We start from the raw sequence: 22,527 nt of genomic DNA on the forward strand, positions 1-22,527 counted from the left end.
GGGGGGTGAGGGGAGGGCAAGGAGAGAGGGACCTGAAGACACCGTTGACCCCTGGGTCAGTGAAACTAAAGAGCAGCTGTGTCACTGTCCGCCCCATCACATGAGCCAAAAAGCGTCCCTTCTCCTTAGGCTAGTTTAGGCTGAGTATCAGGTGTCCACAGACAAGAGAATTCTGAGAATCACCCTTCAGAAAAATCCCACTCTGGGGCAGCTGGTGGCTCAGTCAGCTGAGCATCTGACTCTTGCTTTTAGCTCAGGTCATGATCCCAGGGTCCTAGGATTGAGCCCTGTGTTGGGTTCCATGCTGACAGCACAAAGCCTGCTTGGGATTCTCTCTCTCTCTGTGCCCCGCCCCTGCTCATGCTCTCTCTCTTGCTCTCTCTCTCTCAAGATAAATAAATTAAAAAAACATAAAAATAAAAAATGAGAAAGTTCCACTGTGATCCACAGGCACTGGCCTTGTCATCCTCTGTCCTGGCCACTACCCCCGCACCCCATCCCGGCCTGAGCCGTCAGTTCCCTCCCTGAGTCTTCAGCCAGGGAGACTTTCTGGGAGCTTCAGCAGGGGCTCCCCTGTGGTTAGTGGCACCCCAATTCCAGGGAGTAAAGGAGGGGAGGGCTCTGGACTCGACCCCACAGCTCTAGTCTTGTGAGGTGGGACCTTGACCTTGAAAACAAGTCCCCATCACAATGCATCCCACTGCTGCCATCTACACATTTAAGTCTCCAAGTGCCACCCGGGGCCTGTCAGACAAACACACACACACACACACACACACACACACATCACAAGGATAGCTACAATTTGGAGAAACAGCATAGAGCCTCTAAGCAGAAAAATGGCATTTCTTTCCTATGGTATTTTCGAGGGCTCTCCCCACAGTAGTCCTGTAACTAGCTCCTTCCAGTCCGTCCCTTGTTAGGAAGGGGCCCAAGCAAAGGGTCTGCTGCTGGGTTGTGTGTCTCTGCTTAGCACTTCCTCATTTGTACCAAAAAGAAACACTGAAATTTCCACCCAAATTCTTTTTTTTTTTTAAGGCTTATGTATTTTGAGACCAAGAGGGCGAGCATGTGCAAGCGGGGGAGGGACAGAGAGAAAGAGAGAGAGAGAGAGAGAGAGAGAGAGAATCCCAAGCAGGCTCCACACTGAAAGCACAAAGCCTGATGCAGGGCTCAAACCCACAAACTGAGATCATGACCTGAGCTGAATCATAACTGACTGAGCCACCCAGGCACACCCCGCTCCCCACTCAAATTCTTAAAAGTTCCCTTTTCTCTCCAATTCCATCTGAGGAGGAAAGGAGGGAGCTCATTGTGTGTGTGTGTGTGTGTGTGTGTGTTTAATGACTACACACTCTTCCTTTGAGTGAATTGCCTTCATTTACATAGCCATTCCCTTATCAGAAGAGGCTGCTGATGCTCAATCTCCAACTATTAAAAATAACACTGTGATGAACACATTTTAGTAGAAACCTTTTTTCCATGTTTGGTTTATTCCCAGATACAGATTTACCAAGGCAACAGGAAGAACTTGGGTATATATTTCAGTGCGACACCAAAAAAACTCCCAAAACCCATAAAACAAAAAGCCAAAGATGCAAACCTCGCCAAGACAAAATGAAAAGGAAATAGGTGAAGCGTTCGAGGCCCTGAAGGTAGTAGTAGTAGGCAGGGCGAGTGTGGAAAGTCACCTCCTCCACTGTTGGACTAACGTTAGATCATCTACAAGCAAAATAGCTCTGGCAGATAAGCGTGTGTGATTTTTCCATTCTTCAACTGGCAGATGTTTCCATTTCCTTTGACAAAGAACTCTGCTTGAATACAGAAGTCAGGTAGTTTTTATCTCAGCCCTGTCTTCTGAAATACAAGTTCCTAGGGGCCCCTGGGTGGCTCAGTCGGTTGGGCCTCTGACTTCAGCTCAGGTCATGATCTCATGGCACGTGAGTTTGAGCCCCGGCACTGGGCTCTGTGCTGACAGCTCAGCAGTTGGAGCCTGCTTCAGATTCTGGGTCTCCCTCTCTCTCTTCCCCTCCCCCTCTCATGCTCTCTCTTTGTCTCTCAAAAATAAACATTAAAAAATTAAAAAAAAAACAAAATACAAGTTTCATGTGTAATTAACATGTGATCTTCTATCTGAAATAATCACCAGTTCCTGGCTCCTTTCCACAGCCACCTCCAGCCTGCTCTGGGCTTCTTTGAGAGGACTGAGGGTGACGGCCTCCCGCTGGCCTCCCTGCCTCCAGTTTTGCCTCAGTTTAATCCATTGATTGTTATACTCCCAGAGGAGTTTTCTTCCATGTCTCTTTTGGCATTTGACTTCACTAAATGCAAATTTTATCATAGGGCAGACAAGAATTGCTTTTTCCAGTTTTCAGGAGACTGGGGGCAGACACGGAGAAAGTGGGAGGCTAGTGTCTTAGTTTGGATTCCCCTAAAAGCAGAGCCTGAGACAAGGATTTGGGAGCAAGTAGTTTATTTGGAAGGGGATCCCAGGAAGCACTGCGAGGGAGTGGAGAAGTGACAGAGAAAGGAAAAAAGCCAGTGAAGTGTGTGTCTGTTGGTGAGCAGGTTATCACTGGGAAAACGGGGACATAAAGCCACAGGGATTCTTGGAAACTTCGCGGAGGATCCCCCAGAGTGGTCCCACTGAGGCCAGCAGGCTGGAGAATTTACCCTCAACTGCTGTTCCTTGATGCTTCAGGGTTGCTTTTGGGATGACTTCTGGCCTCCCTCACTTCCGGCCAGAAAGCGTTCCCAGAAGGAAGCTGACGGTGAGTGCAGGAACCAACTGTATACCGTTGGGAGGATACATCCCCATCCGACATCGGTTCTTCCTGAGTCTGGGTGACATTAACAAAGATGTGAGGAACAAGATGAATCTTCCTAAAACATGTCTGTGCACACGTCTATTTCTCTCCTGCTTGAAACTCACCAAGGCCTCTCCACTAGCCACAAGGCTCAGCCTGGATTCCACGGATTCCACGAGGGTGAGCTGCCTCTGCCCGAGCTGCTAGAACTTCTCTCTGCCCAGCTCCTCCACCGCAGCCAGAGAGTGTGGCCACAGGATCATTTCAGGCCCTGTCTATCCCTACATGTGTGCTTGGCTCAGGCGGTGTCCCCAACCTGGGCTGCCCTCTCTCACACTGCTTAGCCCCATCCAAAGATCCTCCACTTCAGAATCCTATCCTTCAGTGATCAGGTCATCTCTTTTTATGAGCCCTTCTTTTTTTTTTTAATTTTTTATTTCTTTAATGTTTATTTTTGGGGGAGAGAGAGAGAGAAAGTGGGGGGGGGAAGACAGAGAGAGAGAGAGAGAGAGAGAGAGAGAGAGAGAGAGAGAATGAGTAGGGGAGGGGTAGAAGAGAGAGGGAGACACAGAATCCGAAGCAGGCTTCAGGCTCTGAGCTGTCAGCATAGAGCCCGATGCGGGGCTCGAACCCACAAACCATGAGATCATGACCTGAGCCAGAGTCGGGATGCTTAACCAACTGAGCCAGCCAGGCGCCTCATGACCCCCCTTTTATATGTCTCACCCACAGGGGACTTTACACAGTCTTGTATCTTTTTTAAGTTTATTTATTTTGAGAGAGAGAGAGAGAGAGCGCGCGCAAGTGGGAGAGGGACAGAGAAAGAGAGGGAGAGAATCCCAAGCAGGCTCCACACTGTCAGCACAGATCTCATAAACAATGAGATCATAACCTGAGCTGAAATTAAGTCGAACACTTAACCGATTGACCCATCCAGGGGCCCCATACACAGTCTTGTATTTTTGCTCTCATTTCATGGGTGGTACATTTTCCATTTCCCAGCAATGCTGGAACCGGCAAGAATATACTACTGTATCTCCAGTGTCCAGAAGGGCACCTTGCACACAGGCACCTCCTTGGTCCAGGTTTGCTGATGGTAAGCACGAGGATTGGTTTCGTCCCTCTAACTGCAGTGAGGGTGCAGATGGAAAGACGCGCCTCTGTGTCCATCCCACTCCTCTGGGACCTGTCACCACATTGCCCGACGTCAGATTGCTGATGGCCATTGAAACTATAAGACTCATAGCTAATGCACGGCCCACAGGCCCTCTGCCTCAGGACTAACGCACAAAGGAGGAGGCGGATGGTCTTTCTGGTTCTAGACACCAGGACTGCCAGGAAGAGGAGCTGAGCAGAAGTAGAGGGTGGGGGAAGGGCGGCCCAAGGGGTGCTAATCCCAGCTTCCTGTCTGGATTTTCTTTGACTGCTGCTCAGGGCCTATCTTAGGATGGTCACAGCTGCCGAAACAAATCTCTCCCCTCACCTGTTCTGAAGCAAAGAAGACCTTGTTAACTTCCTGTCCAAAGAACGTATGCTTTGGTGATTTTTCCAGGATGTGGGACAATAATGGGGGCACTGGTGCTGAACTCCCTGGGGTTCTCCACCTCTGCAAAGCAGCAGCCAGGAATGAGGGCGCAAACAGCCACAAAGGGAGAGTCAAGGGGCCAGCCACCTGTTTCTGGCCAGGACCCAGTTTTTTCTGTAAATTTGGTTGATGTTTGCTTCCTTGGTCTGCTCCAGAAACCACTCCTAGCCTAAAAGAGGTCCCTGTGATTCAGAGTGACAGCACATCCTCTGCCCTCCTCACTCACCTGCCCCTCCCCGCCGAGTCTGCTCCTACAGAATTCCCTACTGGCCAGTCTTCCCAGCCCCTCACTCATTCACTCAACAAACACGAGCCCCCATGCTCGGTATTGGAGGTGCACGAGGGTTCAGAGAGGAGCAAGATGCGATTCCCCAGGGAACTCGATGCAGGTTGGAGGTGGGCATCCTTCAGAGGCGAGGCCTTCTGTGGGAGGCAGTCCTGGGAGGTGACGAGAGCATACATAGCGCGCCAGGTCCCTGCGCATGCGTGGAAGGAGACTTTGGCGTCCCCCTCGTCGCCTAGGTAACTCTGACCAGCGGAAGCAGGCATGGCCTTCCGCGTCGGAGGAAGCTGGGGTCAGCCCGCGTCCCGGAGTGCAGCCCCGACGGTGAGGGCTGAGCCGGCCTTTGAGTTGGCTGATTGGGGAGACGTCCCTGGAGGGGCCGAACCCGCAGCAAGTGGGGTGGGTGAGGTGAGCGACCCCAGCCGCATCGGAAGAGACTCCGGGAAGGGGAAGGCCGTGCGCGCGCGGGGAGAAGAAGGCAGCCCCTGGGAGATTAGGGAGCAACTCGGGGGGTGCACGGGCGGGGGGTGAGGAGAGGTTGGTCCCCATCCCTTGCCCGCCTCGCCTGGCTGAGTCTCCCGCTCCCCTCAGCCCTGCGTGACCTTCCTGCAGCCCGTCCCGTGGGCCGCCCCACCTCCGCCTCCGCAGCGGGGCCGAGTGAAGGAAGGTGAGACCCCAGGCTCACCGCCGTGTACGCCGACCCTGCCTCGCACGTTCTCTGGGCTTCCTCGCTGCCCCTCCCTCCCGCGCGGTCCCGGGCTGGGCGTTGGGAGATAGAGGCGGGGGAAAGGCCCTGGGATCCGGGCAGTGGGGGATCTGGGCGGGCCTGCTGAACTCCCCCGCCCTAGACCTGCTGGAACTGATGTTGCTGCAGAACGCGCAGATGCACCAGCTGCTGCTGAGTCGCCTGGTGGCAGCAGCGCTCCACCCGGGGCCAGCTCCGCCCCGCCCGCAGGTGCGGGGGCTGGGGGGTGGGCCCCCCCGTGGCGGCTCACCTGCAAGTCCAAGGGTGGGGATGCATCTGGGGTGGATCCTGGAGAAAAAGAATCAGGCAACAGCACAGTGGGCTTGCCTGGGTCCCTTTGACATCCATTATGTGCCAGACTCCCATACCAGAAGCCTCCACTTGGTGGGAGGCCCCAAATCCAGACCACCCAGGTCTTGTTTTCAAGGAGGTCTCCATATAGACCTTGGAGAACAGGCACCACTGTACCCTGGGTCTGCAGGGGGCCTGATACTTAGTCAGGGCTCAAGTGATATTTGCTGAACAAGTAAAAGAATAAATGAATGACGGCGAGCACAAGGCAGCTTTGGCTGTGACTGTCACAGGGAGAGGTACGAGGCCTGAGTGCACACCTGGTTGGGGATAGACTTCTTGGAGGAGCAAGTGATCTTAGAACCAGCCCTTGAAAGCCAGTTAGGATTTTGACACTTGAAGGAGGCCAGGTTGTGTCCAGCATCCAAGCTGGCTGGAGCTGCTGCCATTCCTCACACCCTGGCCCTCAGGAGGGGGGGGGCCTCTGGGACGAGCACCCCACCTCCCTGATGGGGCACAGGTGAGTCCAGGGTCTGGGGGTGAGGCCAGGGGCAGGTCATTGGACCCAGTTTTGGAGTCAACCTGGAATCTTCCAGTCTCTGTTCAGCCACTTATTACCTGGATGACCTTAAACAAGTTGTTCAGCCTCTTTGAACCCCAGTTTTCCCTCCTACAAAATAATGAATAAATGTCTCCAAAAGTACCTTGCTTGCATGTAGTCAATGCTCCATTTTATGAGAAGAAATTAGAGGAACAGAGCAGTGGGGGGAGGGAGAGCTGGATCCGGTATCACCATCTCTCCTCCCCTGTTCCCACAATCCCCAGGTCTACCTGGAGGGTCAACAAGAAGAGTATGAGGAGGAGGAGGAGATGCAAGCCCAGGAGGAAGGACCTTTGGTGTTCCACCACCACTACCTCCCCTGGCCGATGCCCAGTGTGGGTCCCCTGCTCTCCTGGCCAGTCCCTTTTCTTTCCCCGCCCCCACATCAGGCTTACTTGCAGGACACGTCCAGGATTCAGCACGGCCCTCCTGCCCCTGGGAGAAGAGGGTCGTAAGTGAGGCTGGGGGTATCTGGGCATTGCCAGGGCCCTGCTCTGGGGCTGGGCTGGAAGAGCTCACCAGGGGCTGGGGTGGGGTGGAGATACTTGTGGGTGAGACCCCAGAGACCACTTCTTATGGGGGGGGGTCTTTCTTTTCTCCATCTCAGGAGAGCCATCCCCCCACCGCCACCCCCCAGTGCCACAGGGACTGTGGGTGCGGATGTACCCCCGGCTTCAGGTAGGGGCAGGGTGGGTGGGCAGTGGGGCCCAAGCCCAGGCCGGGGGTGGGGGTGGTCAGGAGGCCAGGAGGGCCATTTTGGGGGTGGGGAGCTCCTACCATCACTACTATAGGCAACTGGCCTGTCCCTTTCCCTTTCCCTCCTTGGGGTCCAGTGAGGCAGGAGGGAGCCAAGGTGAAGGTACTGTTCTCTCCCCAGACTACTATGATGCTGAGAGCCTACCATGAGGACAGATGTCAGCCCCGGGACTGGAAAGAGCCCTGGAGCCCCCAAGTCCCCTCTAGTGCTTGTGACTCTGCACCATGCCCAGCAGCCCTTTTCCTCCCTCAGCTGCAGCCAGGCCCTCTCCTGGGTACATCAATATACTCTTCACCCCACTGAGACCTTGAACTGACCTGATATCTGCTCTGGAGTAAGGGTCCCTCTAAGCATCGTCCAGGACTGGGAAGCCACAGTGGTCTGGGAACCAGAGCCCTCCCTTGACCTCCACTCACCCCTCTCTGGGATGGCTAGGGCTGGGGGTCTTGATGGCCTAATGATGGAGCAGGTGAGGAGGGGGCTGCTTTCATTGTCTGAGGCTCTCTGAAGGCCCAGAGTGATGGGGGAGAGGCCTGGCTCAGAAGGTCCTGGAGCTGAGCCAGTTCCCTTGGGCCCCACCCTCACCCCAGGAAGCTGGTTCTTTTGGCAGAAAGAAGTCAGAGCCATGTCCTGTTCCCAGAGGGCCAAGTAGGAACAGAATGTCTCTCTGCCCTTCTGGATGAGGGTGTGCCTCCCCCATCCTCCCTCAGAAGTTAGTCACTCAGGGCTCCATGAGGATGGGTGCCTGGTGCCTGGGCTGGTCAGCCTGGGGGCACCCCAGGGCCTGGGCTGGCTAGGGCTCTGGTAGGCCCCTGTGAAGGAATGGGCAGAGGGAGACTTAGGAGACATTTGGAGAGAGAAGTCCAGTCCTGATGGGTGCCCTTCCTGGCCGTTGAGTTTTATCCCAGAAGACATTGAGGCATAGGGCGAAGTCCAGGTGTGTATATTCAGACTAGAAGAGGAAATGGCCCCCAAAGTCCTCTGCTGCTCCTTAGAGTCCTGTAGCCAGGGACTCAGGGTTTCACAACCCTGAGGAACCACGCTAAGTTCCAGTGGCTGCCATGGTGGTGCCCACACCACTCGTGTAGGCGGTGCCCAGTAGGCCCGATTCAGGTCCCTTTAAGCACCTTGTACCCCATAGACGCCCATCCGCCTCTGGCGCCAATGCTGGCCGAAGACAAAGCACAGGAGGATGGATAACACAAACAGGAACAGCAGCACGGACACCACTGTGATGATGACGACCATCTGGTTGTCTGGCGTGAGATCTAGGGAGGGAGGAGGGGGCAGCGGTCTTAGAAGTCCTCCGGCCCCAGGTGCCAGGGCCCAAGAGGTGTGCTTTGTCACCCACCCGGCCCTTCCCCATCTTGAAGTCACCTGTGTTGCAGAGATGAGCGGCTAACGGTGTAGTATCTAGGGGGAAGGTGGGCCGGGGTCCAGGCCACCAGCCAGCTCTCTGTGAGACTTTGAGGGCAGATGTCCCCCAGCATTTGGTTGTGGATCACCATGGCCTGGACAGTGGCGTGGTCCAGACCAAGCTCTTCCCTGGCCAGAACTGAGTGAGCTTCTACCAAACTCTCTAAAGACAGGGAACACCTTGGCCATCAAGGGTCATAGAACAGCAGAGCTCCAAGGGATCTTAGGGCCAAACCTCTAATCATAGAGAGGGGCCATGTCCAGAGAGGGGAGGTTGACTTGGTCAAGGTCACACTGTTCACTAATGGCCAAGCAACTGGCTGGGGTTCAAACCGGGACATGGAGAGAGCTTCAGGGAAGAGGGAGATCAAGAGGGAACCCCCCGGGATTAAGTGTGGGGTCCCTGGGTGCCTGGCCCCTGAGCCTGGTGGTGAATTTTTTTCCCCTAAGGAACAGAAGGTGAATGCCCTCTCCCAGCCCCTCTATCCGGGGGCTCTCTCTCACCATAGACCACAAGCATCTGGGGCTCCGAGACACTGTGAATGATGTTCTGACCATGAGACCGCAGGTCCAGGTCTGCCTGGCAGGAGAAATTGTGGCGTCCGTCTTCCTTGTGAGCCTTGGCGCTATGGGTGACTGTGGCCTCTTGGGGGCCAAGTGTCATCATGTTAAAGGTCTTGTTGTACATGGCCTCCTTACCACGGAACAGGGTGAGAGTGAGGCTCCCAAGGGGTACTGTGACGGTGGGCACCCAACACTCAATGGTGAAGGATCCCCCCACAGCCACCCAAGTGGGCTTCAGCTTCAGCAGCACTTGCTTTGGAGGGTCTGTGGGGAAGAAAAAGGGGGTCTGGTCAGGAAGGGCGTGCCGTCCCAGCAGGCCCTACCTGGCCAGGCCCATCCCCTGGCACCGTAGTGTTCTCTGGTCCTTGGCTGGACTCGGGGAGGAAGCGGGCAGAGACCTGGCCAGGTCCAGAGTGTGAAGAGAGGAAGAAGGAAGCAGTTCAGGGTGAAGGATGTATTGGGCGGTAGTTTTACCAACATGATGTTTTCTGGAATGGTCAAGAATGGAGGTGGCCAGGCGTCTACAGAGGGGAGGTCCGGGAAGTGTACAGTCAACTAGAAATAAAAATTTGGATCGGTCGCCTTCTTCTCCAGAAATCAAACACAAATTTCCACATTAAACAACTGGATGATTAGATTGGGACTTCGAAAGGAGTGTTCATTAGATCGGGGCCATGAGTTATGGGATCCTTACTTGAGAGGAAGGGACTGGAGTCAGAGTTGCCTTGCTTCTCCCGGATCAGTTTCATAGCTACCTCCATCTCTTATCTATTAAACAGGGCCCTCGGTGGTATCCTGGACTCTTTTGAACTAGAATACCTTGCCTCAATCACCCTAGGATATTATGTTGGATGTAGGATGTCTTTCTATTCACTTGATCCACTGATGTTGGTCATGGGAAGGACCCAAGCTATAGCCTTGGTACAGAGGAAATCCTGGCCTATGGGAAGGTCTCCATGGCCCATGTGCAGGTGTGTGTGTGTGTGTGTGTGTGTGTGTGTGTGTGTGTGATGGTCACACGTTTGCCAGCAGCCCTCAGGATTATAAAAGCCCCAGGTGATGCCTTAACCTTCTCTCCATGAGGGGAAGTGGTGAGTGGAGAGCCGCTGGCCTTTCCTTTGGTGCCCCACTGCTTGTCATGGGGTGGGGGGTGTCTGCTGGAAGGAGATTGTGGACCCTGCCTGGGAAATGACTTTTAGATTTTTGCAGCCCTTGCTTGGATTGTCTTCTGAGCAAGCCTCTGCACTGGGGTTGCCAGCAGGCTCAAGGAGGCCAGTGAAGGGTCTGAGCAGATTCTGAGCCCAAGGTCGGGGTCCTGCTCCTTGTCACCTCAGGAGCCCAGGGAGGTGGGGACCATAGCAAGTGCCTGGGAGCAATAACAGAGTAACTCTGCAGACATGCAGCCAACAGAGGCTCTGCCCACAGGGACAAAGGTCCTGCCATAGGGCACTCACAGAGCATGCTGATGTTGAGATCCTTCAACTTCTGCTGCCCAGAGCAGGTGAAGTAGCAGTAGACGACTGTGTCCTGGGAGGCATTGGAAACCAAGTACTGCTTCCACTGAGTTCCTTGGCCCACCAGAGTCTTGGTTAGGGTGGTCTCCAGACCACTGTTGTCAGGCTGCGCACAGCTGGTACTACAGTTGATCATCGCGAACCCTCCGGGCTCCAAGACCAGCTTCTCTGGATGTATGTGTACCTCAAACATCTCAGCAGGCCCTGGAAGACCAGAAATAAGGGTAGCCAATGTCTCTGCTGCCCTGCCCCCATGGAACTGCCCCCTGCCCGCAGTTGGAACTTGCCCAGGGCCCAAGAAGGAGGTCCAGAGATGGCCCCTCTGCTGCTCTCTCCTTGCTCAGGCCTTATTTACTGCCTCACGTCCAGACAGAGGTCTCCCTGCTGTCCCAGCGGTCCCTCTGCCTCTGGTTACCAGCCCATCACCTTCAAATTAGTCTGCTCTGTCTCCATTCTTCTTACGGCTTCCATCACGCTGGAGAGGGATTGTATTTGACCTTCCAAGTCCAGCCCAAACGTCCCCTTCTCCATGAAGACCTCTCAGAACTGGAGGTGGACTGTGTCCTCTTGGCCCCTGTGGCCATGGGTTTGACCCTTTCTCTTTTCTTTTCTCTGCAAATGCTTTTTGAATACCTCTTCTGTGCCAGGTGCCATTCTAGGCTCTGGTGACACAACAGTGACCAAAGCAGACCAAACCCTGCCCTTGTAGAGCTCACATTATAGTGAAGGAGACAGACAATAGTCAACAAGTGAAATGGCCAGCCTGCCAGGTGGTGGTAAGTGCCCAGGGAAGGAGAGAGGGGGCGGGGTGGAGCCATCATCTTAATAGTGTGGTCAGCACAGGCCTCACCGAGAGGTCCAGCAAAGACCTGGAGGGGGTGCAGGTGAGCCCTGCAGCTGTCTGGGGAGGGGGAGTGCTTCCAGCCTAACACCCTGGGTCAAGGGCATGCTTGGTGTGCTTGAGGAATGAGGAGATCGGGATGGGTGGAGCTCAGCAAGGAGGAAGGCAGGGGAGAGGAGTTTAGAAAGGTAATTGTAAATGATTTATATTCATGCTGACTCTCCCTTAGATGTTCTGGAGCTTTTAGAAGGCAGGGCCCAGATTTTTCAGGTTTCTCTTAGCACAACACCCTGTATATGGCAGACATTCAGTAAGTATTTGAATATAAAGATTGAGTCCCCAGCGCTCACCTCCCACTCAGTGATAAGGCCCCTGGTCCCAGCTAGCTGGGCCTGCCTGGTGCTCCCACAGCGCTGGCATGTCCCCACTCAGCCCTCAGCCAGTGGCATGTAATGAAATGACAAGAGAGGAGCTTTGCAGGTAGACAGCACTGGATTCGAATCCTGCTTTTGCCATGTACCAGCAGTGTGACCTGGGCAAGGTGCTTTCTCTCTCTGAATCTGTTTCTTCATCTGTCAGCTGGGCTAGTAAATCCCCTTCCTGCAGGGCTGCGGTGAAGGTTCAGTGAGATAGTACTTGAAAAGCACCTGGCAGGTTGTCCAAAGCAGAGTGCTCAGCACACGGTAGCATTTTGCTTCAAGTCCCCTGACCCCCTGGAAGCTGTGTGGGTTTCCCTTCTGTGGGCCATAGTCAAAAGGCAATGTCCTCTGCTGCCTCTCCCACCCCCACTGTCCCTGGGCCACATCTGAGGAACCACTGGGGCATTCCCCCACCTTCCCTTGAACCCCAGCACCCCCTACCACCTCAGGCCCCCAAGCCGCCCACCGTTCGGCCTCCACAACCTGCCGTACGCCATGAAACTGTGGTGTCCAAAAGGCTAGCTTTTCTTTTTTTTCCTCCGCCTGGATCATGGAGAAGCCAGGCTGGCATAGCGTCCTATGCCCACGGTGGCTGCCACTGTGTTCGAAGCCTCAGTGACTTCAGGACCAGGACCCCCTCCCATGCCGGAAGCCAGGGGAGCAGGCGCCTACTCTACTGGCTGGCACGCGCCGAGTCAGGAACCCCAGCTACCAGCTCACCTGGGTAGAGGCACAGGGTGAGAAGGGCAGCGGGCAGGCCCCAGGCACCAAAAGGGGACATCTTGTGCGGCATCCACAGGCTCCTGGGGACCAGCTGAGGGCTGCCTGGAGAGAGATGGTGGACGTAGGTCAGGGAGTGGTGGCCTAGAGCTGCAGCCCGGAACCCTGGCCTTCTATGAGCCAGTGACCACATTTCCTCTCATTATCTGAGAGGTGCTCGGGAAGCCACTTGGAAGGCAGGCTCCCAGAGCTCCAGGCCTGAAAACGCAGGCAGAGGAAGTTGGGTTGTAGCCGATAAGCCGAGGTATAGCCTGGCCTTCTGCCAGGCCGCTGTGCCGGGGGCAGGGCAAGCGCCAGCTGCACATGTGTGCCAGGGACGTGGGTGTGCATGGGGCTTGGTATATGGTGGGCACACAGAGGACAGTGATGCCTATGAGCCCCAGACCTGGGAACCCCAAACCCCAAGGACACACTGTCCAGTTCCCCTCTGGGAAGAGCGTATCCGAAGTCAGGCCTGTCCAGGACATGCGGTCTCGGTACCAAAATGGGCAGGAAGCCAGGCTTCTTGAAGGAGACCCGGGCAGGCACTGGAGGCGCTCCAGCGGAGCCCCCAGCACAGCTTCTTAAACCTCAACACCCACCCACTTGCAACCTTGACCTGTCCTGACTCAGTTGATAGGGACAACTTGAGGGAGGTGCTCTCCCAGCAGCCTAGACACAGACAGAGTTAATGGGGGTCAGTCTGGCTGTAGCCCAAACCCCCAGCCTCCATTTCCAGGGCCTGGTTTGTGGTGTCTCCCCTAACCCTTCCAGGCAGGGAGCCCTGGTCTGGGGATGGGGTCTCAGGGCCTGAGGCATTGCTGTGCATTTCTAGGGAGGCCTGGTCACCTATTAAGGGAATCCCCAGAAGCAGGAGTCCCTGGGGCCAGCAGGGCCTGGGAGAGGCAGGGGAGGATTGGGTCTCCTTGCTTTATCAGGGGTGCCCCAGCGTTTTCAGGGCTCAGGCCAAACTCCTTTCCTGGGTTGTGAGGGTGAAGTCGTGCCTTTCTCTTGGGTGGCTGAGGCCAAGGACTGTTACCACCACATGTGGTGGGCAAGTGCTTCTTGTCAGCCCGGACCTGGGCACGTCCCTGGACAGCACTGCTTTGGAGTGACACCGATGGAAGATGCAGAAAAGAGTAAGCTGGAACCCCAGCCCAGGATATGGCCCGTGTGGCCCCGCAGGAAACACTCCCCCGAACCCTTGGGGAGGCTGAGGGTGCAGCTCCGGGGCTCAGACAGCGGGTGCTGCTGTGTGGAGACTCTGGGATCTCCACCGGGTCAGAAGGATAATACTGATGAGAGGAATAACAACAAAAATAATAACAAAAGTAATGCAATAGTGAACATTTACTGACCATTGATCAGTACTAGCATAAGTGCTCTACAAACATTAACTAATCAATCCCCCGATTCCATGAGGTAGGTAATATTACCGTCTCCATCTTAGCGATGGGGAAACTGAGGCACAGAGTGATTAACTGCTTGTCCAACGTCAGATACCTAGGGGAGAGTGAAGTCTCTATGAGTGAGAGGAGTGGTGACTGCCAAAGCCCATAGGGCAGGAGCAGGAGAAGGATTCTTGGCTGCTTCTTCCCCAGGAGACCCTTGAGAGGGGAACGCAAGGCAGCAGGAGGCCAGAGAAAACTTCTGGGGCCTTCCTTGCCATGCAGGGAGAGGGGAGGCAGGGTGGCTCATGCTCAGAGAGCTCCAAACAGCTTCTGGAAGGGTCTGTGGCTGTGAATCCCAACCGCACATGCAGCTGGGCCAGCCTGACTCCATTCTCACAGGGTTGAAGCTTCTGGGGCCCATAGGTTCTGCTCTAAGCCTGTCAGCCCCTGTTCCCACCCACCACCTCCTCTTTGCTCTCTCTCTTTTGCCCTGGGCAGGCCCTCCTTGCCTGGGGCACACCAGGCCCACAAACATGGCCGTGTTAGACATGTGTACGGTCTCTGACAACTTACACATCAACTTCCCCCACTCCCACTGGCCTTCCACCCATGGGGGCCGAAACTGAATATCGTGTACTGGGTTCTACTGCAGACAGGCCTGGCAAAGGTTGGTGCTGGAGAACTGTTGTTCAGTATGTGCACGAATGGATGGATGGATGAGCACACGAAGGGAGGAAATAGTTTGTCTTGGTGTACGACCCAGGCAAGATTGAATGGGGGTCTTTCTTTTGCGTCTTCCCAGTGTGTCTTTCTCCTGCTGACATCTCTGTCGACCCTGAGGTCACGGAGCTGGGCTGAACACATAATAAGGCCAACCAGGGCCCCTCACTCCCTAAAGATGGGCAATCAGCGTTAGGCCTGGGCGGTGAGACTCTCTGAGCCAGAACTGGTAGAAACAAGCCTTTCCCTTTCTGGTCCTCACAGCACGCACCCAAAAGCCAGCAGCTGTCCATGCTTATGCCCCGGCAAATGAAGAAGCTGGTAGAAAGGAACTCCACTCAGCAGTGGAGGGAAGGTGACCCAGAATTGCCCCAGGTCATGTGCTGGCTCTGGGGTGAACTCTGGCAGGAGGTGAGCTAGGTTGAGGGGCTCGTGATGATTCTGTGTGACAAAAATGAAAGGGCTTTTCAGGCCCTTGAAATCTGCCCATGGGAGTCAGGGCTGGCTGTGGGTCCTTGCACAGCGAGTTATTTTGAGCCCTGTTCTGCCTCTCAGAACTTTCGGGACAGAATGGGAGGGTGGGGGCTGACAGTGCTCTACTTGCAAGAGGCCCAGAGGCCTTCTGGGAGAGAGAATGAACTGGATTCAGGGTCCTGATGATCAGACCTTAGAAGGCCATGATGGATGCTTTCAAACAAAGAAGGAAGACCAAGAAGTTGCCCATGGATGAGAGGAAACCGGCCATGATGTAGATGAGAGACTTCACGTGTTCTCAGAACACTGTTCCACCACCAAATACTCCCTGGCTTATTCTTTATGGTCTCTGAGTTCTCCAATGAAGGGGACAGTGAAGCTGGAAGAGTTGAGATGCTCCGGATTATTCAAGAGGATTGGAGGGGAGGGGGGGAGGGGGTTGGAGAGTCGGTTTGGGCAGTGAACTCATCTCCCCACAGGACCTTCTAAAGGTTTTGTCCTGACTGGGTCTGAATCTAGTGACTTCTCTTGTGTTCCCAGCAAAATGGTCTTTCAAAAACCAAAGTGAGATAAAGACACGGATAAACAAAGCCTGAGGGAGTTTTACCCCCAAGATACTCCACTACAGGAACTTTTAAAGATGTGCCTCTAGAAGAAGGAAAAAGGACTGCAGGACAATTTTCTTTCTTTTTTTTTTTTTTTTTTTTTTTTACATTTATTTATTTTTGAGAGACAGAGAGAGACAGGGGAGGGGCAGAGAGAGAAAGAGACACAGAATCCAAAGCAGGCTCCAGGCTCTGAGCTGTCAGCACAGAGCCCGATGCAGGGCTTGAACCCACGAACTGTGAGATCTTGACCTGAGCTAAAGTCGGACGCTCAACTGACTGAGCCACCCAGGGACCCTTTGGAGGACAATTTTCTATGCAAGAAGGAAGCATGGGAAAAACAAAAGTGCAAATGAAAACATAACTCCAAAGAACCACTGTCTGTAGTAATAATACTTATAATATTTAATTTGAGAAGTCTTAAAACATTCAAAAGGAAAATACTGGGCAATAATATTTTAATAATAGGTCAAGCTTTCTAAACTCTGTGTTGTTTAGGAGGGAGGATCTACTTTAAGTTATAGAATCACGGTAAGATTTTAAGAAGAGCCAGCAGAGACAGAGTGTTTAAGTTCTAAACCACTACAGAAGTATAGAGGTGGAAGTTAAGGAAAGGTATTAAGCAGGCTGTGTTTTAGCTTATGGGCAAGTAATAAATTATATCATGTACCTTGAAAGTATCATAGATAAGCTGCTATATTACAATTGCCACTTCAGATAGCTGTGAAATTAGGTGATTAACTAGTTGGTACCTAACCTTCTAATTTCTGTATAAGTCTAATTACATGAAATAGAAGTGGGGGTTTTGATTTTTTTACTTTGCTTTTCTGTTTGGAGTATCATTGAAACTACTGTATCGTAAATGATGGAAAATAATTGCATATGTTAAAAAATAAATTGTATAAAAAAATTTAGAAAAAAAAAACCACTACAGAAGCTTAAAATGGAATGAAAACAACCTTTAATCAAAAGAATTAAAGGAAGGGCGCCTGGGTGGCTCAGTCGGTTAAGCCTCCGACTTCGGCTCAGGTCAGATCTCACGTTCGTGGGTTCGAGCCCCGCGTCAGGCTCTGTGCTGACGGCTGGCTCAGAGCCTGGAGCCTGCAGCCTGCTTCCGGTTCTGTGTCCTCTCTCTGCCCCTTCTCCTCTCATGCTCTGTCTCTCTCTGTACCAAAAATAAATAAAACATTAAAAAAAAATTAAAAAAAAAAAAGAATTAAAGGAGAAAAGCATGGAAAAAGAGGGACAAATATAAATTTTTTAAAAATGGTATTCAAAAGTCCAAATTTATAATAATCGCAATAAAGATGAAAAATTTAATGATGGTTAAAAGAAATAGATTGTCAGATCGATTTTTCTTAAGCCTTGCCCCGTGGTGGTGTCAGAAGGACATGGTGATCTCAGTCGGAAGAGCAGGTGACTCTTGAGTTCAGGGTCATGAGCTTGAGCCCTGTGTTGGGTGTAGAGATTATTTAAAAATAAAAATCTTAAAAAAAAATTTTTTTTTAAGTCCTTGCCCTATGTTAATCTATTCCTGGCTGGTGCCTGGACTGAATGCAAGGACAAAGCCTTGGAGTCATTGATCAGTCACAACAGAAGCGCCAGGAAAAGGAATAGTGCGTGGGCCTATTATCTTGACAAATCCGCAAACTTTTAATGGGATTCAGGGCCATTCCCTTGGAAATGATAAGGTTTGATATGCCCAGCGCACAGGCAGGACCTGGGTCATGATTCCCTCGGTGCCCTGAAGACATGCTGTCCCACACACACCTCAGTTTCGAGTCATTTTCGCTTTTGGACAGCTTAAAGACAAAGTCTGCCTGCGCATTCGTCAGATGTAGGTCAGAGGTGTTGGGCTGCGAAAATGGATAAGGCAGGAATAGTAACCCTGATGACAGGAAGCAGAAAGGGAGGGGCTTTCCACGCTGGAAAGAGAGTCTGGAAGGCAATAACAGTTTCTCTCCTCCCCAGCTTAGATTTCTGCCAATACACCTCGTCACAGGGGTACTTCCCTCTGGTTGTTTTTTTTTTTTTTTTCTCAGCCAAACTTGATGTCTGATTACTAAAAGAAGGGGGAAGAAAAGGGAAACTAACATTTAGTTGACCTGTATTCCCCGAAAGGGACTGAGCTGAGGTTTTAATACATTGTCTCAATTATCATACCAGATCCACACAAATAAGGAACCATTCTGATGATGCATTTGAGAACGCAGGGGCCCGGGTGGAGTGATAATGTGCCCAGGTCGTGGAAGTATGAGGTGATAGAACAAGATGAGAACTTAGGAAAGATCAGTGGTTGCCAGGGGTAAGGGAGGAGGGATAGGAGAAGAGGCGGAGAACAGAGGATTTTCAGAGCATTGGAACTACTCTGTGTGACAGTGTGATATGCAGACATGTCATGATACATTTGTCTAAACCCATGATGGGGCACCTGAGTGGCTCAGTCGGTTAAATGTTGGACTTCAGCTCAGGTTATGATCTTGCGGTCCATGAGTTCGAGCCCCATTTCAGACTTCGTGCTAACAGCTCAGAGCCTGGAGCCTGCTTCAGATTCTGTGTCTTCCCTCTCTCTCTCTCTCAAAAATAAACATTAAAAAAAATTAAACCCATGAATGCACAGTGAAATACCCAACGATACGCCCATGTAGGTTCATTGAACGTAACAGACATACCCCTCCCGTGGGGGATGCTGACAACAGGGGAGGCTGTGCACGTGTGGGGGCGGTTTTATGTTTTGCTCTGAAGATAAAACTACTCTTTAAAAAAAGCCTATTTTTTAAAAATAGCACAAACGCACTACCTCAGAAGAGAAACTTCTGGGTTAGGATTCTTGCCAGCTTGTTGAAAATGCAGGTTTTTAAACTCCGCTTTTATTCAGCAGGGTTAATGGAAGTCGTGGACTCACTCAGTTATTCCTAAATTCTCATCTCAGATTAGATTTTTAAAACATGAAAACACAAAACCCAGTTCTCTGTTGTTTATGAGACACACCTTGGGTGTAAGAGTATGGAGTGGCTGCAAAGTCAGAGAATGGGAAAAGACAGACCCGGCAAACACTACCCAAAAGAAAAATGGGAAATCTGTTCATATTACAGAAAGAGAACCTCTACAACAAAAATGTTTGCTAGGGGTAGAGTTAGGATATGCCTGCTAAATGTTTCCCAGAAGTGGGGGAGAAGTTCCCTAAGAGGCAGCCCTCAATCAGTAAGGACAGGAGCTGGTGGACATGAGCCCCAGTCTCTTCCTTTGCCTTGGGTGATTCTGGGGAGCACCTAGCCGGCTGACCAGAGGTCCCACAGGCTCAAGCTCCCGCTGCCGTGACATCAGTCAAGCACCTGTAATCGGTTTTTCTTTCTTCCCTTCTCAGTCACCCTGCCCTACTTTTGGGAATCACCTCTTAAATAACCTCCCTGAACCCACGTCTTTGTTCCAGGCTCTGCTTTTAAAGGAGCTCAAACTAAGCACTCAGGGTGGTTGAGTGGCTCGGTTGGGTAAGTGTCTGACCCTTGATTTCGGCTCAGGTCATGATCCCAGGGTTGTGGGATTGAGCCCTGGGTTAGGGGGCTCAACGTGGAGCCTGCTTAAGATTCTCTACAGTGCCCCCTGTTCCTCTCCCTCTCTCACATGCTCTCTCTCTAAAATAAAAAATAAAATAAAGGAGCTCAAACTAAAAACTTACATTAACAGACTTAAGAAGAAAAACACACGATCATCTCAACAGATCCAGGGAAAAAATGATGACATTTGATATCCTTTCATGAAAAAGACCTTAGCAGATTAGAAGGAAACTTCCTTAACCTGATAAAGAGAACTTACAAAATGCTTAAGTGTATATTATTTTTAGTAAATAAATCTTAGAAGTATTTCTTTATTTTTTAAAATGTTTTTTAAAATTTACTTTTAGAGAGCAAGAGGAGCAGAAGAGGGGCAGAGGGAGGGACAGACAGAACCCCAAGCAGGCTCTACGCTATGAGCAAGGAGCCTGATGTGGGGCTCAAACTCGTGAACCGTGAGCTCATGACCTGAGCTGAGATCAAGAATTGGAAGCTTAACTGACTGAACCACCCAGGTGCCCCAGGAGCATTTCCTTTACAAGCAGGAACCAGACGAGGAGGCCCACTGTCTCTGCTGCTACTTAGTGGCACCAGAGGTCCCGGACAGTGCAGTAAGACAAGAAAAATATTAAACCTAAGGATGAAAAAAAGAACAAAACTATCAGTATCTTCATATGATAGAGTTGCGTGGGGAGAAAATCCAAAAGAATGACCAGAAAACTGATTCAAAGTAATAAGGGATTGGGGTGCCTGGATGGCTCAGTTGGTTAAGTGTCCAACTGTTGATTTTGGCTCAGGTCATGATCTCCCGGTCTGTGGGTTTGAGCCTGGAGTCAGGCTCTGTTCTGATGGCATGGAGGTTACTTGGGCTTCTCCCTCTTTCCCACTCTCTCTGCCCCTCCCCTGCTCAGAAGCATGTGTGCATGTGCACTCTTTCTTTCTCTCAAAAACAAATAAATAAACATTAAAGAAATAATAAGGGATTTTAGCATGGCAACTAGCTATCAGGTCAATATCCAAAAATAAGCTGCTTTTATATGTATCAGTCACATACAAAAATATAATTTAAAAACCACACCATTTATAATAGCAGAAAAAGGGCAATAAACCAGCAAAACATGGGTAAGACCTAAGGTAAGAAGTTACAAGAGATTCACTATGAACCCCGAATGCAATCCAGAGAGGAAGGGGACCATCCCTTTCTCTGTGCATCAGCTCTGAGCACAGCGCCGGCTGGAGCCATACCCACGTGGGCCCATGGACAAAAGGCGGCCCCCTGGCTTCCAAATCGGTGAGGCAATGACAGAACAGGAAAGAGGACAAAAATAGGAAATGAGCACAAAAGCAGGGTCAGTAAACTCTAGAACTCAGAGAAGGCAGGGGGAGCTTCCCCCAGCAGGGAACATCTGTGCAGAAGGAACTCTGGGGATCCTGGGGAGCACCTAGCAGGCCTTCCCTTCAGTGCACAGGGAATCAGGCCAGGGGAGGGGGGGACCCCAGAAGTCAGGCCTTGATGCTCTGTCCCAAACCCCTTCCGGGCTCCCAGAAGGGAAGAGAAAAGTGTGACCTTACCTGTCCTCTGCTAAAGGGAGGAATGTTCTGGAAAGGCAGGGCAGCACAGGGTCCAGGGCCTGGAGATGTGAGCGAGGCTGAAGCGCTGATGGGACTGTAGTTCTGCTCTGTGAATTCAGACCCCCACCCTCCTCCCTCCAGAGTCACGTGTTTCCTGTGGCGGGCTCCCCACTTCAGACTAACACCGCTATCAGTCTGCTCCCTCTTCTCTCTCTTTTTTTTTTTAATTTTGTTAATGTTCTATTTATTTTTGAGAGAGAGATGGAGTGTGAACGGGGGAGGGCCAGAGAGAGAGGGAGACACAGAATCCAAAGTGGGCTCCAGGCTCTGAGCTGTCAGCACAGAGCCCAAGTCCAGGCTCGAACTAGTGAACCCTGAAATCCGGAAGTGGGAGGCTTAACTGACTGAGCCATCCAGGTGCCCCACCCTCTTCTTTTAAATGGTGACCAAATATACACACCAGAAAATTTACCACAGTGACCATTTTTAGCGGATAGTTCTGTGGTGTTCAGTACATTTACATTGTTGTGCAGCCATTGCCAACACCCATCCGTCTCCAGAATTTTATCATCTTCCCAAATGGAAACCTCCCATAAAACATTAACTCCACCCCCACCCCCGCTCCCCAGCCCTGGCAACCACTGTTCTACTTTCTTTTTTTTTTTTTTTAATTTATTTTTGATACAGAGAGAGACAGAGCATGAGAGGGGGAAGGGCAGAGACAAGGAGACACAGAACCGAAGCAGGCTCCAGGCTCTGAACTAGCCATCAGCACAGAGCCCGATGTGGGGCTGGAACCCACGGACGTGAGATCTGACCTGAGCTGAAGCCGGAGACTCAACCGACTGAGCCACCCAGGCGCCCCCACTGTTCTACTTTCTGTCTGTACAAATTCGATTACTCTAGGAACCACATATGAATAGGATCGTTCAGTATCTGTCCTTTGGTGATGGGCTTGCTTCACTTACCATGATGTCCTCAAGGCTCAGCCATCTCATGGCATGTGTCAGAAATCACTTCCTTTTAGATTTTTAAAAAGTGTTTATTTACTTTTTGAGAGAGAGAGAGAGAGTGAGCAGGGGAGGGGCAGAGCGAGAGAGAGACACACACACATAGAATCTGAAGCAGGCCCTAGGCTCTGAGCTAGCAGTCAACACAGAGCCCGAAGTGGGGCTCAAACCCACGAACCGTGAGATCACGACCTGAACTGAAGTCTGACGCTTACCGACTGAGCCCCCTAGCCTGAGTAACACTGCAGGTAGATACCACGTTTTGCTTATCCATCCATTGGTCCATGGACACTTGGGTTCCTCCACCTTGTGGCTATTGTGAATAACGCTGCTATGAACATGGGCACAAATATGTATGTTCTTGAGTGCCTGCTTTCAGCTCTTTGAGGTGAAAGTGGAATTGCTGGATCACGGGGTAGTTCTGTATGCAATTTTTTGAGGAACCGCCATACCATTTCCCCCTATTATCTCTTTTGATGTGTGGGTCCTGCACTTCTGGGGGCCTTTGATGAGTAGACAGTTCCAGGATGAGCCACCTATTGTCCCCCCCCCCCCCAGGAGGCTACTTGATGCCTCAGAGGCGGGTCTAATTGTACCTGACATGCCCTGAGACGAGAAA

The 22,527-nt window shown here is 51.8% G+C and overlaps 2 protein-coding genes across 4 annotated transcripts; one reads left to right on the plus strand and one right to left on the minus strand.

Moving 5' to 3' along the window:
* The first annotated feature begins 4,894 nt into the window (after window positions 1–4,894).
* On the plus strand, window positions 4,895–7,372 carry PRR29 (proline rich 29). Of its 3 annotated transcripts, none has more exons than XM_029927705.1 (6): window positions 4,895–4,999; window positions 5,267–5,342; window positions 5,524–5,630; window positions 6,537–6,760; window positions 6,920–6,990; window positions 7,190–7,372. In XM_029927705.1, exons 1-6 carry the CDS (start codon window positions 4,940–4,942, stop codon window positions 7,216–7,218), a joined length of 567 nt encoding a protein of 188 aa, XP_029783565.1. In that variant the 5' UTR covers window positions 4,895–4,939; the 3' UTR covers window positions 7,219–7,372. The 3 variants fall into 3 exon arrangements, 2 of the variants coding, with proteins under 2 accessions (XP_029783565.1, XP_029783564.1); XM_029927704.1 differs by having other exon boundaries at window positions 4,912–5,083; window positions 6,537–6,647; XR_003904467.1 differs by having other exon boundaries at window positions 4,911–5,083; window positions 6,537–6,990; window positions 7,190–7,205.
* ICAM2 (intercellular adhesion molecule 2) lies at window positions 6,413–12,751 on the minus strand. Its single transcript, XM_029927703.1, has 4 exons — window positions 12,544–12,751; window positions 10,504–10,767; window positions 8,990–9,313; window positions 6,413–8,337 (listed from the first exon to the last, which is right to left on the minus strand). The coding sequence occupies exons 1-4, from the start codon at window positions 12,734–12,736 to the stop codon at window positions 8,189–8,191; spliced, it is 930 nt and encodes a 309-aa protein (XP_029783563.1). The 5' UTR covers window positions 12,737–12,751; the 3' UTR covers window positions 6,413–8,188.
* Between the last annotated feature and the right edge of the window lie 9,776 nt (window positions 12,752–22,527).

Source organism: Suricata suricatta, chromosome 17, assembly GCF_006229205.1.
Source record: "Suricata suricatta isolate VVHF042 chromosome 17, meerkat_22Aug2017_6uvM2_HiC, whole genome shotgun sequence".
Lineage (NCBI taxonomy): Eukaryota > Metazoa > Chordata > Mammalia > Carnivora > Herpestidae > Suricata > Suricata suricatta.